This window comes from Diplodia corticola, assembly GCF_001883845.1.
Source record: "Diplodia corticola strain CBS 112549 chromosome Unknown scaffold49, whole genome shotgun sequence".
NCBI classification, from domain to species: domain Eukaryota; kingdom Fungi; phylum Ascomycota; class Dothideomycetes; order Botryosphaeriales; family Botryosphaeriaceae; genus Diplodia; species Diplodia corticola.
The window spans coordinates 202,837-224,385 of NW_017971528.1; the positions used below are offsets into that span (position 1 = coordinate 202,837).

Consider the following 21,549-nt stretch of genomic DNA (forward strand, 5'->3'; position numbering starts at 1 on the left):
ACTTGCTCAGCGAGTGCGATGAGGTGTGGCGAGAGCAGTCCCTTTCCATGATAGGTCGAAAAAGCAAAGAAGAATAGAGGTGATAGCCAAATTTAGGTTCTCACAGGGGTAAACCTTAATCTTTGCTTCTTTCTGGATGTTTTGTTTGTCACCTGTCACGTTCGGTTTCTCGTCCATCAGATTTAGCACAACCATGGAAAATAGATGTCAATATTGATCAACTGAACGATACCCAAGCAAGTTCTATGCACCAGCCACCAACCCCAACTCCAGCAAAATGAGAAACGATTCGATCCCCCCGTTCACTTCTTGCTTCGAGATCTTCTCCCCATTTTCCTCTAGTGCGCCGCGATCAAGAAAGTATTGGTCCCCAAGCAAACAACCATGACAACCAAACCATAGATCGCCAGGGCCAGGCTCAACTTCCTCAAAAGACCCCTTCTGAAGCTTCTCGTCTTGGTCACCAAATTTCTAATCAGAAGTCCTGACTCCGTCATGTTCTCTTCGTCTCCGGAATTCCACTCTTCCTCGTCGTCCTCGTCCTTGAGAAGACGCTGGTGGTGCGGGCTTTCAGGGGATGAAATCTTATAATAAAAGATGCCCGGGAGAATGAAGCTGATGGCCGTGCTTCCGGTGCTGCCAACGTATGCAAGCACCTTTTCGAGTGAGGAAACGGACATGGCTGTTATATAACTGAGCACGATAATGGTGGTCGTGATGATGGCGAAACGCATCTCGCTCATTGGTTCAGCCTTGGGCTGCAGAGGAGCAGCAATGGGCCCGTTGTTCGGCTTAGGCGGCCCAAGTAGCGGAGCGCTGTGCTCGCTCGAGGGAGAGCCTTCGGTATTGCTCGTGCGAGAAGAGTTGGAAGTTCGCTGCGGTCGCCAACTTACGACCGCATCAATGGAAGCACGGCACGGGTGAACTTGCAGAGGATAGGAGAACATAACCAGAATGACAATTGCCAGACGGCCGATAGTCGAAGCAACGGATGGAGCATCTAAAGACTGGTAAGAAACATGCAACTCGTAGGTCTCGGGTGCACTTACACATGCTGACGATGTTGCCGCCAACTTTATCGCCATATGAAAGATATCCGGTGATGCCAACGAGAATATAAAGGGAGCAGGCCAAACCAATGCTGGCGCTGACAACGGACGTGGTGCGGAAGTGGGAGTTGTCAAAGATTTCGTTGAGAATGGAAAACATCTGGGTGGGGTCAGTCTCTAGCTCGAACAAAGGGGTCTGGTAAGCTTACATTCTGGTGGCATGTATAGGCAAAGACAACGACGGGAAAGACGGAGAGCGCGGCGACCGGTCCCGACCAAGCGATGACGTGAACTTCGCCGCGATCTGCCATGGTGTCTCCCTTGAAGAAATGGGCGAGAACAAGAATAACAAGGTAGGAAATAGACACCAAGGCTATCATGCTGGTGTACTTGAGGGAATCAAGCCGACGGAGGAAAGACAAGGGAATGACAATGAGCCTACACGACACGTTAGCATCTCTATGCAATGGTACTAAACCCGTCCATAAGGCAGAAGGACAAAGTATGCGGGCTCGTTAGGGGCATCAGGGAAGAGACGCACATGAAAGCTGTGACCCAGAACTGACGGTCCACAAGGAATCCAATCTCTCCAGCAGCTTCACTGAATCCTCTAACAACTCCGGGCATGAGGTCTCCGATGATGATCAAGTAACTGACTCCGACACCGAAGCACTTGATGGCGATCGCGGCATCGAAAACGACGGCAGCATTGGGGTATGTTATTTTCGAGAGCGAGGCGAAGGAGGCGGTTCCACGATCGAGGTATTTGGCGCATCGAGTTTGAAGGTAGAGGCCGAAGCCCGCTGTGAGACCTGACCACACGATAACGCAGCATCCTAGTAGAATGCCCATTTGCGACAGGGCGTGCGGCATGGCCAGGAGGCCTGCTCCCAAGACTTTACCACGAATTATCCGTCAGCGTGTGTTCTCGTGACCGCAAGTGAGGTATGCGCACTTGTGTTGACCAGATTAATGACACTGCTTGCCCATGTAGCCTGTCCGGTGAAGCCAACGTCTCGTTTGCCATGGCGCGACCTGGCGCATACGTTAGCAAGACAGCTTGCGCAGCGCAGTTGAAGAGCTGGGACCGACCGTCTGCCTCTGTGTGAGGCCGCGCTTGCCGGCCTGTCCTCGTGCTCGGAGGGTCCAGCGCTTATCGCCGCATAGGAAGACATGGTTGGGATTCGGGGTCCAGCCAGGAGGTATGGCGCGGAGAGGCAGTGGTAGACGGAGGTGCACACCCCACTGACTCCTAAGTCATCAAGAGAAGGATAGAAGGGTTGGAGCGCAGCGTGGCGACAGGATGAGCGGTGCGATAAGTTGCGTTAGTGCTGGAAGCTCTGGCGTGCGAGCGGAGATGTCATCTGGCAGGCCGCCACGGCCGCACAAGGCTGTCGCGGATCATCCCGCCAATCCAGGGTTCTCCTGCCTTATCCGGTCCGCTTACCTCCGCAACATCTACACACGCCATCCGTCCGAACGCATTCCCTGCCCAACATCCAACCATGGCTGAAGACTTGGACGAGGTGCTTCTACAGACACTCGACATGCTCGAGTGGCGCCTTCGCCGCATCGAGTTTGTCCTTGGCGGCAACGTTGAGAGCCAGCAGACCGACACGCCTGTCGCGTCGCGCATACAGAAGCTTGAAAGCCGTCTCTCGAGCGTCGCCGGCAACTCACGCGCCATCAACGACATTCTCCAGCTACGTAAGGCATAAAAATCCCATGGATCGTCGTGGCCCCGTTTTCCTGACACCTTCGGCTAGAATCCAAGCACGCCGATATCTTCGCGCCGCCAGAGCAGCCGGCGCGTCCGCCCCCCAGCAGCATGGGCGATCCGACACCCGAGATTAAGCTCGCTACTATCCTCACTGAAGCCCCGGCGTATCCCGCTACAGCTTCGCAATTGACGTCGTTGCACGACCTCCCTCTACCGCCGACGGAATCCTTCACGTCGTTGGTCGCGCTCTCGCCCCGTATCGCTCAGCTGGACCAAACACAACTGGCTCAGGCACACGAAATATCAGACCTGAGGAAGCGAAGTGGCAAGGCTGTGTTGAGATGGCACGAGGTCATGGTGTTGGGCCAAGGCAGGTGCTGGGCTGAATGGGATTCGCGAGTACGAGAGTCCGAGAGGGAAGTTCGCAGGGAAGAGATCAAGATCGAGCGCGAATCTGGCGGCGCCTGAATGATCTGCATGACAAGGAGAACCGATATTCATGAAGGAATGGAGGAATGCTGGAGAAGCCCGGGCTGTGAAGGCCACATGCCCCAATCCGTGCGAGCATCATCGTTTGGTTCTTCACGGTGGCTGGAGAGACAGCCGACAAGGCTACATCAGGCATGCGTCTTTAGGTCAAAAGCGTGGCAGAGACAGCAGTGCACGGGTTGTGTGGAGGCGTTAGAGCGGCAGTAAGCGGCGGAAGCAAACACTTGGTCCAGCCATTCCTCGCGGCACGGGACCGCGGCACGCAGGCTGGACAGTGCATGTAGCGGGCCTTAATCAAGGGGAAGACAGGGTCTTTCCAGCATGGGCACTTAGCTAGCAAGCTCCCCGTTCGTGGACTGACGAGTTCGGGGTACCGAGCTAATATGTCAAATGTGGAGGTCGTTAACTGAGCATCCTGCCGAACTCAGTGGCTCGTATGCGGTACTGGCTGTTCGGCGCAAATATGCACGCGCCCTGTTCCCTGGGATTTGGCGAAGGCGGGCTGGACCCGGGACCGGAACGTATGACGAAATGCACAGGCCGGAATGCGTGCGCGCGGTTCTTCAGCAGCCGTGTCTGGCGCAGGCTGGACGGGCAGCGCTGCCGGAAGACAAGCTTTTCTGATGCTCGCAGGGAGCCGGAGCTTGACGCAGAAGAGGGCCAGTTACAGGGCTGTCTGGAGCGGTATGGGAGGCGGGCGAGCTGGTGAAAGCGTAGGCGGCGAGCCGGCACGGTGGAGTGGGTTCGCCTGGGCCCGGGCTCTGGGCAGAGGCGAGACGTTGGAGGAGCGTTTCATCGACACGCACTGCTGCCGCATCGGGCCAGTGAGGATCAGCAGCCGTCGCATGGGCCAGCGCCTAACGGCAGCTAGGAAATGGTGAGGCTGGCCCGCGAGATGACCACAGGCGACAAATTTCGGGCTCAGCTCGTGGGCGCGCGTTGGGGTGCGACAGCGGGAGCCAGGCGCAGCGGGCTGCACACGTTGCGCCGGACGGCAGGCATCGTAATCCGAGACAGCCCGGCCGCGCAGGCGAGACGGGCGAGACGGGCGAGACGGGCGAGACAGGCCCCTTTGGGCGGCGCGCGTAGGCGCTCTCGTCCATTGCACGACGTGGCGGCGCAGGAATCCCACACGACGCGCGCGATGGCCGGCAGAACGAGGCAGGCTGCAGGAAAGCAGAGGATAGCGATCGGTGCTGCAATAAAGACGGAGCCAGCGAGGGCTCCCCGCACGCCTGATTGAGCCTGCGCGTCAGGTAAATTAGTGGACAGCAGCGCTTGATCGCTGCAGCTTCGGCGCGTGTGCCCGGCCCGTGCGCCAAACACCGCCGCGCCGCTCTCCTATCGCTGCGTCCTCTCCAAAGACACGCCTCGACCCCGACGATCCGGAGCCTCTCTCACCATCCAACTGAAGCGTCCCTCCCGCGGCTGCGACCTCCAGACCCGCAACAAAACGCGCGCCGCGCACCCGCCGTGAACGCTGCTCGGCCCGCCGCTGAGGCTCCGCTTTCTCCAGTCCCCCGTCGCATCTCGTAGGGCCAGGCGCCTAACAACCCTCATTCGCTACTCTCCTCGCCGCCACTCTCTTGAACCTCTCTTCTCCCACTCCCACAAGTCGTCCGTCGCCGCGCATTCCCTGCTCCCGTCAGTCCACCACGAACCCTCCGCACGCGCTCGCCGTCCACCTCGATCCGTCCCACCCGTGCATAAATGCCCTCGCTCAACTCGCCCAACAGCCTTAAGAAGATGAATTACGGCATGCGCAACCGCTTCGGCTTCGACAACATCCTCGGCGATCCCTTCGCCCTGTCGACCATCTCCATCAGCATTGTGAGTCGTCCGCTGACCGCGCGCCACCTGCGCCCAGATGCTGACTGTCGCACAGCTCGCATGGATCATCGCATTCGTCGGCTCCATCATCGGTAGCCTCCACGGCGAGTTTCCCAACTACACCTGGTGGGCCCTCGTCTACTTCCTCTGCTGCATTGTCGGCGTCATCATTGTCGTTGGCTCCGAGTCTGAGGACACCTACCACGTCGCGGTACGAAGCCCGCGCCTCCACCTTCCCCCCGCCCCGTCGCAAGCCTAACACTTGAGCAGGTCTCTAGCTACCTCGCCGCCGGCCTGGTTTTCACCAGCTCCGCCGTCAATGCCACCGTCTATCAGAATGACAGTGCGAAGGAGGCTGCCGCTGCCGGCTACATCCTCCTCTCGATGGTCGCCGTAAGTTTCTTCACAAATCATGCCACTGGGCCCTCTTGGTTCTAACCAGCGCAGATCGTCTGGATCTTCTACTTCGGCTCGCAGCCCTCGGCGTCGCACCGCACTTTTGTTGATTCGTACGCGATGAACAAGGAGGGCCAGTCCGTGCGCAACTCTCGTCCCATGTCGAACAACTACAGCGCCCGTCCGCAGACCACCGCCACCCAGCCGCAGCCCCAAATGTACACTTCGGCCCAACTCAATGGCTTTGAGACGTCTTCCCCGGTTTCTGGCTTCCATGGCGGCCAAGCTGGTCAAGCCGATCGCAACTCTACGGTCCCGCGCTTCGGTGCTGGCATCAACGGCGCGCCCAACGCGGGCGGACAGCCCGAGCAGCAACAGGATGCGCCCACTGAATACCCGTACCGTGCCAAGGCGATCTACAGCTACGAGGCCAACCCTGATGATCAAAACGAAATCAGCTTCTCCAAGCATGAGATCCTCGAGGTGTCGGACGTCAGTGGACGCTGGTGGCAGGCGAGGAAGCAGACTGGTGAGACGGGTATTGCGCCAAGCAACTACCTCATCTTGCTATAGATGCACAGGTTTCACTCATGCCTGGGACGACTGCTTTTACTTCCTTTCTTGCTACGTGGATACCTGGCTCAAGTTTCATTTTCCGGAACACTCGAGCACTTCTCCCTCTGGAGACAGTCCGCGCATCGGCTTGGACCGGTTTGCGCCGGATTCGACTCGTGGGTTCGTCGTTGGAAAATCACGCGTTGGGCCCTGGGAGACGCTCTTGCGCTGCTAGATACCCGTTCTCTTTTCTGATACCTCCCGCTGGTTTGGGCTTTTCCTAAAAGGGTAACAAAATTCGGTCTAATCACACCGACCACAACCACTCGTTCAATACCGTCCTCTCGGATCCAGCGACGAAATTCCTATACCACGGATGCGCTCCATCCTCTACGACGAATCATGCCACGCGCTACTATCGCCTGCGGACGCGCCGCTCTGGGCAATTCAAGCGTTGCAGACTTCCCTTTCTACTATTCTACTATTCCCGGATTGTAACCTGTCGGCCGGATCGAGATCGGCAACAGTAACATGACCGGCTTTCTAAAACCTTTTTTCTCTTGTTTCTGCTGAAGATGTGCGTTCATGGAATGGGCTATATCCGGTTTTGAGTTTTCTGATGCACTTTGCAGTGCAGGTAGTGGCTTTTTTTTTTTTTTTTTGGTTCCTGCTTTTGGCTTGCAGTTGCACTCGAAACATTTGCATGGCGTTGCTGTGACTGAACGCGTCTCAATTCACTTTAGGATGGGACTACGGAGATTCACACTGTTGCGGCGCTGAAACGGCCTCTGCTGATGGAATTCACACCACCTAGCACCTTGTCCCAGCGATCGAGTCATTCTGCCTTTTCACGTGTAGTCGTTTGAAACTCCACACCCAAAAAAAAATCCGCTACGGTGGAGTGGGAGGAAAAGGAATGATAATTGGAAAAATTGGCATAGGCAAGAAAATTGGATGCCTGATATCCAGCGCGAGAGCAGCAAGCCGCTTCTTCCTGTTGTTGTATATGAAATTAAGCTATGGTTTGCATTGACAGTCGAGAGGTCAGTTGTTGTGCATTGACGGAACTCTTTTAAGCATTATCCAGACTCTCCTTGCATTATGTCCATCCAAACATTTTCTCTTGGCCACTCATGCGCTGTCTTCGCCCTTTATGTCATTTTGAACTTGGCTTAGCCAGAGCATGATCATCACTTTACTTACTGATATGTTATAGGTGTTTAGGGCTCCGTATCTTCCCGAGTCCTGCTGTCACTGGGTTGGGTTTCCACTACTACTACCACCACCCATGATGTATATACAAACTCCGTCAACAAACCGATCTTCCACCTAAAAGTTCCCCAGGCCTTATGACTTATCAGAGTTCTATTACCGTCGAAATCCAAATACGACATGCCTTTCCCCGCCACCACTTTCCCACCACAGCGGCAAATTTCCTCAAAAAAGGGGGTGCTTCCTAGATAGAGTGCTTTCAGCCACGGAGTGCTCGGGTGTATCTCGTCTTTGACAATTCTTTTTTTTTGTGGGTCTCTCCCTCTCTCCCTCTCTCTTCTCCCCCATGTGTCGATAAGCGCGGTATGCAGTTCTTCTTCACATACCAACCAGACATCCTTGCCTCAAGTCCGTTTCAGCCCTACGGCCGGCGCGCCCCTCCCAGCAGCATGCATGCATACGTACCCCGAGTTCAGGTTCAGGTACAGGTCCGAAACGAGCGACTAAGTCTGTCATCCATGCATGGAGGGGCAGGGCAGGCAGATCAGTCTTGATGCGACGTTTGGAAAGCCGTGCGGTAACGGCCGCGCCTGGGTCCCTTTGTATGGAAGCGTGACCTGTGGTTGTGTATGTGCGCGTAATATTGTAGGGAGTTGGGTACGTACGTACTAGGAATCTGGGTGGCGTCGTCGATGACCGCGGAGTAGGTAGGTAGGTACCTATACGGGGGCGGGAGTGCGCGGGTACCGGCAGTGTGGCTAGGTAGTTCGCGCGCGCGCGCTGTGTGCTGACCGGTCTGCGGCGGCGTGTGTCACGATGGAGGGCGGGTACCGGCTCGCGTCTTTGCTTTTTTTTTTTCCTTCGTTTTCGTTTTCTTTCCTTTTTTTCTGCGTTGCGTTCCTGGCGGAAAGTCTTGCCGTCGTTCGTCGATCCTGGATCTGGTTGGTGAGTTGAGGTGGAGACGCTTTGATTGTGTAAGGTCAGTCAGGGCGAGAAGTAATAGGTAGGTGAAACAATTGGTTTAGTCAGATGTTTTGGTTTTCAGGTCTAGAGGCTGCTTTGCTTTTTCTGTTCAGACGAGTTTCATGTTTACTTCATGTGTATGTCCTTTGTGACAGTGGTTTCTGGTAGATCTTGACCAGGCAAAGGTCTGGGTTGGTCGTGGAGATGCTTGTCTGGATGCTACGTGGGAGGTAGCAACTTCTTTTTTGGCGGCTACGTCGCGCAAGGCGAGCGCCAGAGGTGTGATTGAGCATCTGACGTGCATACTCCCACGCCTTGGTTGATATCAGAAGGTCAACATAAGATACGCAAAATAGTATCAGGTGGTCGTCATCATGAATAAGACAGAAATTTGGGAACCAAGTGAACAGTATCCATTACTCGTGACATACAAACTCATCAAAACCCGCAACAGAAAATAAGAAAATCGTATCAGCATACGTGCCGAAAAGTCCCCACGGTCCGTTAGTGGGAAGCTCAATTTGAAGAGAAAAACAAAAAAGAAGGTCGTAGTCGTCCAAGTCCACATCCCATCAACCACGACAAAATCCGAGGAAAAAGCTCGGTCACTTTCCTCAAGCAACGAACGTCAGAGCCGAGCTCAAAACACGCCGCAAGCTGGCGGATCTGCTGCTAGTCGGCAGAACGGCCGGCGGATTCGGGCCAAGCGGGCGGGGCACCGACGTGAAAGCCGGCGGAACGGCGGAGACGACCACGGACGCCGCCAGCGAGCTCGCGCGGGCGGCGCTGCTCACGGCGGTGGCGGCGGCCGCGACCGGGTTGCTGACGCTCACGGAGGGCGCGCCGGCGACGCTGGCGGAGGCGGAGGCGATGGCGGAGACGGAGGCGGAGAGGGCGGCGGAGAGGGCGGCGTCGGCGGCGACGGAGGCGGTGACGCTGATGGAGGGGGTGGAGATGCCGATGGCGGAGGGGAGCTCGGAGGTGAGGTCGAGGGAAACGGTGGCGAGGGAGGCGACGCCGGTGGGGAGGGAGACGGATGAGGTGAGGCCTGAGGCGATGCTGGCGGCGGAGGCGACGGCGACGGAGGCGGCGGAGGCGGCGGAGGTGGCGGTGGCTAGGTCGGAGGCGATGTCGGAGACGGCGGCGGAGGCGGCGGAGGCGAGGGTAGGGAGATCGGAGGTGATGTCAGATACGGTGACGGCGAGGGTGACGGAGGGGATGCCGGTCAGAACAGAGATGTCAGAGGTGACCTCCGAGATGATGTCGTCAACGGAAACGACGGCTGAGGAGGCGATGTCGGTGGCAGTAGCTAGGACAGCAGAGGCGATTCCACTGGCAGTAGCCAGGTCAGAGTCGATGTGAGATGCGACGGCGGAGGCAACACCAGTGGGCGCAGAAAGGCCAGAGGTGATCTCGGACAAATCGGCATCGACGGACGCCGATATGGAAGCGGAAGCGGCACCAGTCACACCAGCAGACGGAAGAAGAGATTCAAGAGCGGCCTCGGCACTGGCAGCAGCGGCAGATGGTGCCTCGACACCATCGGTCGCGGGGATGGCAGTGCTGAGGTCAATAACCGGCGGGTTTGGCAGCATAGGGCGAGGGGTCGCGCTGAATGCGATACCCAGGGCTGAAGCAACAGAGGGAGCTAGGGCGGACGGCGAAACGATGTCCGGGATAGGAGGGGATGGTGCCGAGATCTTGGGAAGCCACCACAGAGTCTCCAAGGGCGCGGAAGGCCAGACAGAGCCAGAAGCGCCGGGGACGGAGACGGAGGACAGTCTGATGAGCGAGGACGGGAGCGACGAGACAAGTGAGGGAGAAGAGGTGAGGGAAAGAGCAGAGGTGAGGGAAATAGAAGAGGGGATGGAAAGAGAAGAGGCGAGAGAAAGAGGCGGGGGGAGTGCAATGGAAGGGCGTGCAGTGAAAGGGCGTGTAGGTAGTGCTTTCAGGGACGAGGATTGCGCGCATGAACCGAAGCCTGCCTGGCAGCCGAAGCCGCAGAAAGCTGTCCCGTTTCCACAGAAGCCGTAAGGAGAGCAGCAGCTTCCCCACTTGGGGTCACCCTGGGGGCATTCTCTGTTCGGGATAGTGGGCCAGAGGGCACCACAGAGTGCGTTGGTGCGCAGTGGCAGGGAGACGGCTGAAGTCAATGAAGCTCCAACGGAAGCAGTGGCCGATGCGAGGACACTGACAATAGACGTTTCCCCTGCGGCATCAATGATGGTGGAGACGACTTCAACAACAGACTCGGCATTGTCCAAGGGCAAGTCAGTAGCCGTAGCCAGATCAGAAAGAGAGAGATCGGTAAGCGTAGCCAGATCCGACAAGGAGAGGTCGGTGACCGAAGTCAGATCGGACAGGGAGAGGTCGGTAGCAGTAGCCAGGTCGATATCGGTGATGTCTGGCAAGGAAATGTTCAAAGACGAAAGAGTTGCAAGAACTTCGGACAAGGGTATCGGGGTGGGAGTCGGGGCAACATCAGCGGAGATTTCAGCCGACGCCGCAATCGACACAGAAGCCGAGGCTTTGGCCTTGGTAGCATAGCAGCGACCAGTGGGAGCAGCAGGGGCGGTTCCGGAAGGAACAGAGGCCAGGAGAGTACACGGGTTGGCCGAAGTGGGATCCCAGAGGGAAATCTCGCATGTGTCGCCGTAGTTGTCGCAGAGGCTCATGCAGGTATCGAAGTCCTTGACATCGGTTGGGAGATAGGTGGTGACATAAGGAGAAATGGCGTTCGCATCGACTTTTTCACACATGATTGTGAAGGTGGAGTTGCCAATAGAGCGGGCATCGGAGGCAAGGCCAGAGGGAAACGGGAAAGGAGGGACTCGCTGGCCATTGCTGGCGCGGATCAAGAGCAGAATGCCCAGTGGAAAGGAGAGACCGGCACGATGCATGATTGTTGGTTTGATGATCAAAAGAAGGCTGAGCGGGGTGCCCTCGTAGATGCAGAGGTGAAGAAGTTTATATAAAGTAGGAACAGCGACAGGAATGGAAAGGCTACAAAGGGCCTTTAGGCGGAGAATGTCACGTACGGTGGAATTCGCCCAGCGTGTACAATAGTGACCACTCTCATTATACATATTGCGGGGGTGGATCCGGAGGAGCAGAGGAGGGAAACAAGGAAGGGGGTGGAAAATGCCAGGAGCTTGCCGATCTGGAATTTCATCAAACGAAATGCCTAATCCGCAACAAGGTGCAGCTATCGAGGGATATTCAGGCACACGCGTTCTAGCGCATCCCGCAGTGGCGGCTACGTTTTTGGGTAAGTTGCGGGCAAACTCCTTGCACAGCTCAGGAAGTGCGTCTTTAGGATATTCCGAGGCGTCGTCTGACCATGCTGACTGAAAAATGACGCTAACGTCAGCTTCGCATTCTGTGGCCAGGCAATTTCAACCTCGACAGTCAGGGAGACGTGTAGTTGGCGACGATACCATCTCGGACCGGCCGGCGTGGCTGAAGTTCGGCCGAGGAGAGTTGAACTTTTTTTCAACCAGGAGGTCCGTGAGCATCCCCATTTGCATCCTCTCTCCCAAAACTGCCGATTCGCTGCCGAAACTGCGCGCATTACCGCAGACATAGGGCTGGCGCGCCAGATCTCTCTCCATCAACAGGAAGCATGGCCGAGTGGTTATGGCGCTAGTTTCAGGTCTTCTGAAAAGAGTCTTGAAGACAAGGTTTACTAGTTGGGCAACCTTCGTGAGTTCGAGTCTCACTGCTTTCATCATCTTTTTCTTTTGCTCTCTGCTGGTCCGTCGGTGTGATGGGCTGTACGTTTTGTCGAAGGTGTGGGTGGACGGCGAGGGACGACTTCTGCCGGGAAAGCTCAACACCAGACGCGGGGTATACATACTTTTCCGGGTTCGTCTATGGTAAAGAGGAAAGCATCGAGTACAAGTGCGCAGCTACTCCAGATACCTACTAGCTAGTTGCGCGTGAGACGGTGGGGTTAGTCTGCGATTTGGAGCTGATGAGACTGTTTTATTGGAGGACGGCGAACCGTTCGGAGCAGAATAATGGGATGATTAATCTGTGGCGCCATCTCGTTCGGGAAGTGTAGACCTCAAGCAGAGCGCAACTGAGCTGTCAGGATGCGGTCTACGGTCGGGCAAGGCGTCAACAAACGTTCTGCTGCCGGATGTTTGCTTAGACTCTCGACGCAGAAAGAGCGCAGCGGCTGACGGTAGCGGTTCGCAGACGTCGACACTGGGCGCCGGCTGCGCGTGGTCGCATGGAAATCGGGGTGCTCAACGATGCTTACACAGTCTCGGCCGAGTGCGAGTGCGAGTGGTTGTACTGCGGTGCTTACGAAGGACGGGGGTGCTCGGGAATGGCAGAGAGCGAGGTGGCTCGGGCTGGTGTTGAGTTTGGGTAAGCAGGCGATTGGTGGCGTACCTGCATTGCTCACGCGCAGGGTCCGCGGGTCCTTCCTGCTTCGCGGCGGGGCTATTCCGCGGGGCGCCAGATCGGATGCGTCGGATTTATCGCTGCCCCTCCATCGCTCCGCGCCCTTCTCTCCGCCACCCAACTCCGATGCTACGACGTCAGCTAAGCTATGGCGAATCCTGACGAGTCGAGGCCATCACTGCTCCGCGCGCAATTGGTTCGTTCGCCGAATCTACAGCTTCCATGCGCTTCACGGCTTTTCTCTCCGGCCTGATGGCTGCCCTGCTCGGCGCATATTTACACGCCATCTTCTGTAACCTCCCACGCCCTCCCCTCCTCAAACATGGCTGCCCCACACCTGCTTAAGAAATCCTTACCAATCCTTGCCCGCCTTTCTCCTTCGCTCTCCTACAAAAGCGCCGCCCCCGCCGCAACCTCGCTGCTCTCCAGAACACTTACTCAACCCTCAGCAACTTCTTCCACCTCCCGCGCCTTCACCACCTCCGCCACCATGTCTGCCAACAAGTCCTTCCTCGACGCCGTCAAGGAGCGCCGCACCTTCTACCAGCTCGACAACACCGCCCCCATCTCCGACGACCGCATCCAGGAGATCGTCAACGACGTCGTCCTGGCCGTCCCCTCGTCCTTCAACAGCCAGAGCACCCGCGTCGTCGTCCTGCTCAAGAAGGAGCACGAGAAGTTCTGGGACATCGCCAAGGACGTCCTCAAGCCCCAGGTCCCCGCCGACGCCTTCCCCTCCACCGAGGCCAAGCTCAACGGCTTCCGCGCCGCCTACGGCACCGTATGTGGAACCTCTCCTCCTCCCTTCCTCTCCAACCCCAAAAACAACTAACACTTCCGTCCCCGCAGATCCTCTTCTTCGAGGACCCCGCGCCCGTCAAGGACCTCCAGAGCAAGTTCGCCATCTACGCCCACCACTTTCCCGTCTGGTCCGAGCACACGTCCGCCATGCACCAGTTCGCCCTGTGGGCCGGCCTCGAGGCCGAGGGCTTCGGCGCCAACCTGCAGCACTACAACCCCGTCGTCGACCGCAAGGTCCAGGACGAGTGGAACATCCCCCAGGAGTGGCAGCTGCGCGCCCAGCTCGTCTTCGGCGGCCGCGCCAACGCCGATGCCGGCCCCAAGGACCAGAAGCCGCTGGAGCAGCGCGTCTTCGTTCACGGCAAATAAAAGTTTAATCATGGGAATGGGCAGATGCTCGTAAAGGCGTTGGGAATTTGCTTTGTTGTTCGCGGTTCTATACCGATAGATCGTTGCTTGCTACGGTAGTTGTAGACAAGAGAGAGAGGGAAAGGAATCGATCATTTTCCCTGCAATTTTCGAACATTTAATGGCCCTCTTCCTGAGTGGCCGGATGAGCAGTTGTCATTGCATATCTGCACGTTACCATGTTTTACCCAGCCGACTGCCACCAGCGATACCAGAAGCGTGCTTCTCCGTACAGCTATATAAGCTGACAGCTGAGCAGGTCCCATGACGAGCACCGGTTACCATCCATGCGCACCAGACATGACAACATGCAATACATGGAGGGGTTTAAGAGACCAAGGTATCTCCCAGCTCTCTACAGTATCATACTATCGGGCAAGCCAGCCAACCGTCACTTTAGCATTTATTCAATACACTGCTCATTTTCTACTCGGTAACTATGAAAAAAGAGTTACTTTCCAGCTGTCTTCCTCCGCTGCGCGACATCTGGTCCATATATCGCGAGGACCCCCACACCTCACCATCACATACACATGATGGAGTCCTTCATAACGTAAAGTTGCTGGCTTCCTCCATATCGCGATCATGAAGACCCCCGCTACCTTCACCATCCAAGACATGAACGGGCTCGTAGACACGCGGAAAACATTGACGGAAGAAGAGCTCAGGTCAAACTTAAACCGAGGGTTGAGACAGTACAGAGTTGGGCAATGCTATTACCTCCCTCACTACACGCCGTCTGAGTACTGGCGCATTCGAGTCGAGTGGCGTCCACCATCGACGTCTTAAGAATCCGGAGCGGCAGCGAGTGGGCACACGCCTCGAAAGCAATTGTGAGCATGGACCGGCGGCTAGTGCTGGCGTCATTTGATCACCCAATGCGTCATTGCGGATGGGGCGTTGGTGCGATACACTAGCCGGATGGCGTCACTTGCGGGGTCACGCTTGGGGAGGCTGGCCCTCTGACGAGTCTTGCATCGACGGCAGGTGACTGGGCGGCGCTGGTTTGATGGGAGGATAAAAATGGTTGGTGGATGGTGAGCTCTTGGGACGTCGGTGCCGTTGCTGGGATCTGGCGCGTGAAAACGCAGGACCTGATCTTGAAGAGGTTGGAACTGTCTGGCTGTGGTCGGTGGGTTCCTACTGCCTGTCCCTACGAATTATTATACCGGTTGCTATGCCAACACGAGAACGTCCGTTTCCCAGTACAATTCTTCTGGTTCTCCAAAGACTCGATGAGCGGTTTCGATTTTCTTGGATGATGAAGGTTTGCAGTATCAAGTTGGAACGCTGGTGAGCAACAACAAACTTGGGCGTTCCCAATTCGTTAAAGTATAATGCGTTTTCCCTTACAGTGTCTAACATAGTCAACCGACTCCGGCCTCAGTACTAGGTCTATAGTAGTTTTATTAAGTGGAGAGATTTCTGTTTCCGTGGCTGGAGAATTGGAGGGCATAGGGGACTAAACAGATATGATATTAAGTACTTCGTTCGGCACAGGCTCATGTCTGGGACAAATGCCATGGCGTGGCTACTAATCATGCTTTTTTTTTCGTGAGCTTTGTGCGATAAAAGGTCATTCAACCCGCCATGGACTCCTAATTTCCTGGGTATGACCGTTGCAAGACAGCTCGTGGCGAAACATGGCTTGCCCCGCGAGGTTATATGAGAGACAAGACTTGGGAGGAAATCTCCAGACTATCTTTGCCCAGTAATTTGAAGCGTAGGCAGAAATTGTGATTCAGGCCATTGCTATCAGATGCTGGACTTCATCATTTCTCTCCATTTTCGCAAAGCCGATTGGAATTTCCTGGACTACTTGTTCAGGCATGGAGCCCAGTCTTGTAATCGGAACACCAAATAGACCACGTAGCCATTAGCACTGTGGCCAGGCTCGAAGTTTCTAAAAACATATCGTCACCGCCACACTCCCTGTGTTTCTTCACCAAAATGATATGATGATGCTCATCGTCTGTGAAAAAAAAAAAGAAAAAAGACCAGTATTATCCCGTGTGATTAGCAAAACATGTACCATTGTACCCATTAGCCTGTATCATTTGTATCGGGGGCGATTTGAATAACATTTGTTATGTGAAGGACACAGTGTTCCTACCATCCTTTTATAAATGGACATTCTGCAGAGTCAATCTTGGAAATGCGAATTGAAGGAATACCAACCTATATAAGGACCAGCCTTTCTCCTCTGCTCAGTAGATTCACATCAGAGCGCACCGTCCTGTAGGCAATGCATCACCATCATTGCGTGATGATGAAGCGCATCGTATCTATGTGATGGCGCTCCGCACAGACGTTGGGACATGGTTGGAGTCAGACTCTGCTCTTAGAGGATTTTCATACTGTCTGCTGTTCCCATCCAGCTCTGATTGCAACCGAAGTGTACCAAGTAGTGTCAGTTTCCAAAGGCGTGTATGGTACGCAAGTGGCCGCCAAGGGTCGAACACGCACAATCCCTCCGCTCAGAGAACCATATATAAACGGGACCATTAGGGGCCATCCCGCAACCCAGAACCCCCCTTCTCACACAATCCCCAAGCCTTCCAAGCCATGCGTTGTTCGTCGTGAGCAGCACACTAGCGAGACCCGTCCTGACCCACAAACCAGCGCCTCTTCCCAGACAGAACCCATGACGTCTTCCCGCCCGTAGCGCCACATGTGGCTGGTAAGTACGCTACCCTGTCGACGCGCGCAGTCCGACCCACGACCGACCCCGAGCAAATTTGACACGGGGATCAGCGCTGCGCGACGACGTAGACACACGTTTCCAATATGTACGTGCGGACCCGCGCCGTGCCGTCAGAAGGGGCGCCGGGGGAAAAAAAAGAAAAAAGTGCGCAGGAAAGGAAAAAAAAAGCAATCAATAAAAATCCAGAACACCATTGCCATGATCGGCGGCGCGAACCGGCCATGCGGGCCGCATGTCGGGAAAGCCGACGTACATGCGTCTGCATTTCCCACAACCCACGCGGCATTGATCCGCAGGCAGCAGCAGCAGCACCGCAGCAGCACCGTAGCACAGCACGCGCGGGGTCGTCTGACTGACTGCCCCGACGACGACGATGACGAGAGGGGGAGACGCGCAAGAACAAGTCACTGCTATCAGCGCACACTGCTTTCTGTAGTAAGCACTTATCGAAACGGTACCTATCTAGCCCTCTTCCCACCCACGCGCCGCAGTAGTAGTAGTACCTAGCAGCAGCAGCAGCAATAGTACTATCAGTAGCGCGGGCTTCTCGCTGCTGCTGTGTGGCCTGCAAACACCAAGACACGGCATCACGCGGCGCGCAGCAGCAGTGGCAGCGGTCCAATGACCGGCCGGTGTACCGGGGGCGCGGGAACGCGCATCTCCTTTCCGCTGCCAGGAACATGGAGGAAGAGCGGAGAGAGAGCGAACGCGCGCTGATCACCCCTCCCCCATCCCCCGGCCTGACCAACCGCATGCCTGGCCGGCCCTGACCTGACCTGACAGAGACGGAGCGAGCGCCGGGATGAAGGGCCGGGGTTGACATACATGGCAGGCAGGCACGCGCATAGCCGACCTCCGGATCAAGAGGCGAGAGACGCGCGGGAATGAGGATCCGGGGGGATGTGTAAGCGCAATGGGCGGACGGAGGGTGTGTGGGAAAAAGCAGTTTGTCGTGACCATGTGGGAGCTAATGCGGCTGCCGTCACGGCGTGGCTACCTACCTACCTAGCTCGTGGGCGGACGCGGCTGCGGGAAGACGAGGAAGAAGAAAGCCGGAGGAGCAAGCGGGTGAGGGAGAGGACGACGACCCCACACCCTGACGGGGAAGACGACGTTCTAGACCGCCGCCGCCGCCAACACTTCATTGCAACTCGCTCAGAGCAAACAGCAGCTCAAACGCGCCCTCGTCCCATTGAGGACAAGACACGGCAAGCCAAGCCGGCGCGCTACGTCAGTCCACAAAAAGCAAAACGGAGCAAGAGCCGCTGGCCAACCAGAAAATGGCCGAGCCGACGGGACGAGACGAGACGAGACGAAGCAAAAACCAAGCGTCAAAGAAAATGGGGGCCAAAAGAATAATAACGATCCCAGAAAGGCAGTCGAGATCCCGATGCCCAAATCGACGGCTCTGTGCTGATCTGGACGGCGGCTCGACCCAGCGCCCGGGGCTTTCCAGTGTCGATCGGTCAGGAAAAGCATCCGAAGCTTGGGCTGACAGAAACCTTCTTCCTTCCCCCCTAGCCGCCCTGCAGAACATGACAGCAGAACCGCATCCAATCGCGCTGCTGATCACCACCACCACCACCTTTAGACCAATTCGTCATACCGCCTAAACCTGTGCCGCCGATCCCCTAACCCGCGCCAACGCCCGCCCATCATCCACCCACCTACCCAAGCCCGCCTTCGTGATGGTTGCCACCCGCACGCTCCTCCTCCCTCCACCCTTTCCTCCGCATCACGCCAAAATGCGCCACCATCCTGCAAGGGCTTCTCCTCCCCGTCTTGGCCCACGAGCCGACTTGAACGCCTGCAGTAGCTAGCTCTCTCACTAACCGCGCGCGCGCGCCGCTGCTGCTGCCTCACCGCAAGCCATCCAGCCCATCATCCAGCCCAGCCCGCCCCGTGTTACCAAAGGAAAAACCGCAAGACGGTCTGTGGTCTCGGAAAACGTGGCCCTCCCCCCTCCCCTTCCCAAATCAGCCACAGTAGGTAGAAGCGTAGCGTAGCGTAGCAGCCTTGGAGCCCAACATCCTCTCGTTCGGGAAGATAAAAGTCGTCACCATTTTTTTGCGGATACAATGCGTGCACGCTCGCTTTCCCAGGGGGGGGAGGGGGCGGAAAATCGGATGATTTGTGCCAATCCCCGCCCCATGAGCCGGGGGAAACAATCATCAGCCAAGGGGGGTGGTTTATGAAATGGGCGCGACGAACGTGCGCCGCCGCCACGAAAGGGCCATTCCAAACCCTTTTTCTTTCTTTTTTTCTTTTTCTCACACGATGCTGCTTCTGCTGCTGCTGTAGCGTCCCGAGCTCTGGGTGGATGGAAGCCCAATTCTCTCTCGTCAAAAAAAGCTGCAGGTACAACCGAGCGTGGTGGAACTGCCGTGGCATGGACCCCCATTATTGCATGCTGAAAAAAAATATGGTTCAGCCACATTCCTCTCATCAACCCTTGCCAAATGCCAGCTTCATCTGCCCCTTCTCCGCTCCCTTGACTGAGCTGCTCCCACCAGACGAGCCGGAACCGGCTGGTCTTCCCCGCCCGCGCGGCTTGGGGGTCGTCGACGCCGGCGGTGCAGGGGGGCGGGCGGCCGAGGCGGCGGCGGCGGCGGCGGCGGCGCGGTCTTCAGCCTGAAGTTGCTTTGCAAGGTCCCTCGCCACATGGTAGTCCGAGTGCTCGGCTTGCTGGCAGGCGGGGAGACGGGTAGAGCAGCGCTCGCAGAGAAACGTATCTGGTGGCATTTGGTGAGGGTTTTGGGCAGCAATGGGTTGAGCGGGAGCTGGTTCGGTGCCTGCAGGGTGATGATCGGTTTCGTGGAAATGACTTTCAGCTTGATGTTGAGCGGAAGGAGGTAGCATGTCGGATGGGTCGACTTCACCCCAGGTCTGTTCGGCATGGTCAAGGGCGGGAGTGGAGTGGCCGTGGCTTCCATCACCCGGGGTCTCCAGTCGCATGTCCTGCTCAGACGTAGCTCTGCTGTTTTCTCGGCTCATGGATGGACTGTGTTCGTTTCCGGATTCATCGCGGCTGTTTTCCCGTGGTCCAAAGAACCTCTGGATACCACCATCGTCGACACGGCGCCTCTTTTGAGGCGGTAGTGGATCAGCCCTGCTGTTCTTGCTCGCCGAGGCCTCTCTTTCGCTGGCGAGCATGGCCTTGGCTTCCTCTCCACGGACAAGGAAAGTTCCAATGCCCTTGTTGCCAGTGATGCCGTCTTCAAAGCCGCCTACGCTCAGTGACAGGTTTGAGCATGGCCAGGCGCGTCCATCCGCCACCGCCTGAGCGAGGAGTTTCCTTGCAAGCTCGAAAAGCAATTCTTCAGAAAAAGTATTAGCCTGTGGAATAGGCGATTGCTTGGATCGAGTCTGCTGCCCCTGCCGGTGATGCAAGTTGACGGTCTTGGGTCGACGCTTGTTCTCGAGAACACCTTCTTCTACACAGCGGGAGAAAATGTCGGCGCAAAAGATACGGAGCCAACGGACTCCCTGCTCAAAGGTGTTGATCGACGGGCGGAAGGATTTGGCCGATAGCATGCTTTTGATTTGCATTCTGGAATTAACCTCGCTGGTGTCGTTTCCACGGATAATGTCATATAGCCAGATACCAGTTCCGTCACCAAGCCTCTGAAGTTGATCCAACGACACGTCCAACAGATCCTTGACCGTTTCCGTGTTGAACATAGCGACCACCTCGTCGCCAAGCTTACCGCCCAGGTTGCGGATCTTCGTGAATTTCAAGTCCTTGAGGAAATTCTGCACGGCGCGGTTGCGAATAACAGTCTGTTGATTGGGCTTCTTGTGGCCAGATCCAAGCTTCGCCAACATCTTGTTTCGCGCGACCCCACCAGAACAAGTGTACTTCAACTCCTCAAAAACCCTGGCCCGAACATCCCGAACAATCTCGGACCCAATCAAGATGGCGATATCATCCCAATCCGGATCGTCATCCTCGGTCTCCGTGGCATCCAAATCGACCAGATGATCCGCCCGCCAATCCAACGCCGTCGTCGGCGGCCGCGGCAAGTTCTCCGTCGGATCATCATACGGCGGCGGGCCCGCCAACTCCGGATACCGTTCCAGCAAGACGCCATGCACCTGCGCCGAGAGATCGACAAACACCTCATCGATGCCCGCCTTCTCGACGCGCTGCAGCTCGCGCGGCAGCGCGTCCTTGATCAGCGCCAGGATCCGGCGCGACTCGGTGCGGTACGGGTCCAGGCTGACCTTGTGCGTCGCCATGTTCCTGAACGCGTCGGCGTGGTAGGCCCAGCGCTCGTCGCCCTCGCGCCACGTCGCCACGTGCTGGCACACGATGTCCGGGCACAGCTTCTGCGCCTCCGCCGCCGTGACGTGCCGGCTCAGCCCGAACGCGCGCGCGGCGTAGTTGATGGCGATGAGCCCTTGCCACTGCTGCACCGCGAGCGGCTGCGACGCCGGCACGCCCAGCCGCACCATCTCGCATTGCGCGTAGAAGGCGTCGAGGTCGATGTGCGCGACCACGCGCAGCGGGCTGGAGGCCGTGAAGGCGCTGAGCTGGGAGAGGTGCCGGTACGTGAAGTGGGACTTGCGGCGCCGGCCGCTGCCGGTGGAGAGCGGCGAGGAATCGATGAACGGTTGCGAAGACGACATGCTGCGGGCCTGGGTGTCGTCGAGGCGGCGGGCCTCAGCGGGGGGAGGGCATGCTGACTGTGTCGCGGTGGTGGTGGTGGTGGTGGTGGTCGTCGTCGTCGTGATGGAAAGTCGCGTGGGAGGGCGGCACGCGTCATTGGTGCACGCGCTGAGGTCCGACCGCTGACATGCACGTCAATGCATGCCATACATGGATGTATGCTCTCAAAATTGGCTACGATTGGTACTGCTTCTTGACTACTTGGCGTCTTTCTGCGATTCTGAAGTTTCGCTCTGAGCGCATTGTTTGCTAGGGAGCCGATCTTGATGCGGGCCAATGTCATCATTGACTCCCAACATGGCACAGCATGAGCGGTCATGTATATCTAGCCTGCCCTGCTTTT

At 56.9% G+C, this 21,549-nt stretch overlaps 6 protein-coding genes across 6 annotated transcripts; 3 read left to right on the forward strand and 3 right to left on the reverse strand.

The window, feature by feature from the left end:
- Positions 1-338: 338 nt before the first annotated feature.
- On the reverse strand, positions 339-2,224 carry BKCO1_4900061 (amino acid transporter; the record flags this gene model as incomplete). Its single annotated transcript, XM_020276577.1, has 6 exons — positions 339-1,000; positions 1,050-1,209; positions 1,259-1,487; positions 1,591-1,945; positions 2,005-2,084; positions 2,142-2,224. The coding sequence occupies 6 exons, from the start codon at positions 2,222-2,224 to the stop codon at positions 339-341; spliced, it is 1,569 nt and encodes a 522-aa protein (XP_020127584.1).
- A 330-nt stretch (positions 2,225-2,554) lies between these two features.
- Positions 2,555-3,237, forward strand: BKCO1_4900062 (nuclear distribution protein; the record flags this gene model as incomplete). The annotated part of the gene is made up of 2 exons (XM_020276578.1): positions 2,555-2,756; positions 2,816-3,237. 2 exons carry the CDS (start codon positions 2,555-2,557, stop codon positions 3,235-3,237), a joined length of 624 nt encoding a protein of 207 aa, XP_020127585.1.
- Positions 3,238-4,968: 1,731 nt separating this feature from the next.
- Positions 4,969-6,057, forward strand: BKCO1_4900063 (high osmolarity signaling protein sho1; the record flags this gene model as incomplete). Its single annotated transcript, XM_020276579.1, has 4 exons — positions 4,969-5,088; positions 5,144-5,299; positions 5,359-5,481; positions 5,536-6,057. 4 exons carry the CDS (start codon positions 4,969-4,971, stop codon positions 6,055-6,057), a joined length of 921 nt encoding a protein of 306 aa, XP_020127586.1.
- Positions 6,058-8,828: 2,771 nt separating this feature from the next.
- BKCO1_4900064 (chitin-binding type 1) lies at positions 8,829-11,114 on the reverse strand (the record flags this gene model as incomplete). The annotated part of the gene is made up of 1 exon (XM_020276580.1): positions 8,829-11,114. The coding sequence occupies one exon, from the start codon at positions 11,112-11,114 to the stop codon at positions 8,829-8,831; it is 2,286 nt and encodes a 761-aa protein (XP_020127589.1).
- A 1,832-nt stretch (positions 11,115-12,946) lies between these two features.
- On the forward strand, positions 12,947-13,794 carry BKCO1_4900065 (nitroreductase; the record flags this gene model as incomplete). Its single annotated transcript, XM_020276581.1, has 2 exons — positions 12,947-13,405; positions 13,474-13,794. The coding sequence occupies 2 exons, from the start codon at positions 12,947-12,949 to the stop codon at positions 13,792-13,794; spliced, it is 780 nt and encodes a 259-aa protein (XP_020127590.1).
- Positions 13,795-18,982: 5,188 nt separating this feature from the next.
- BKCO1_4900066 (impb mucb samb family protein) lies at positions 18,983-21,166 on the reverse strand (the record flags this gene model as incomplete). Its single annotated transcript, XM_020276582.1, has 1 exon — positions 18,983-21,166. The coding sequence occupies one exon, from the start codon at positions 21,164-21,166 to the stop codon at positions 18,983-18,985; it is 2,184 nt and encodes a 727-aa protein (XP_020127603.1).
- Between the last annotated feature and the right edge of the window lie 383 nt (positions 21,167-21,549).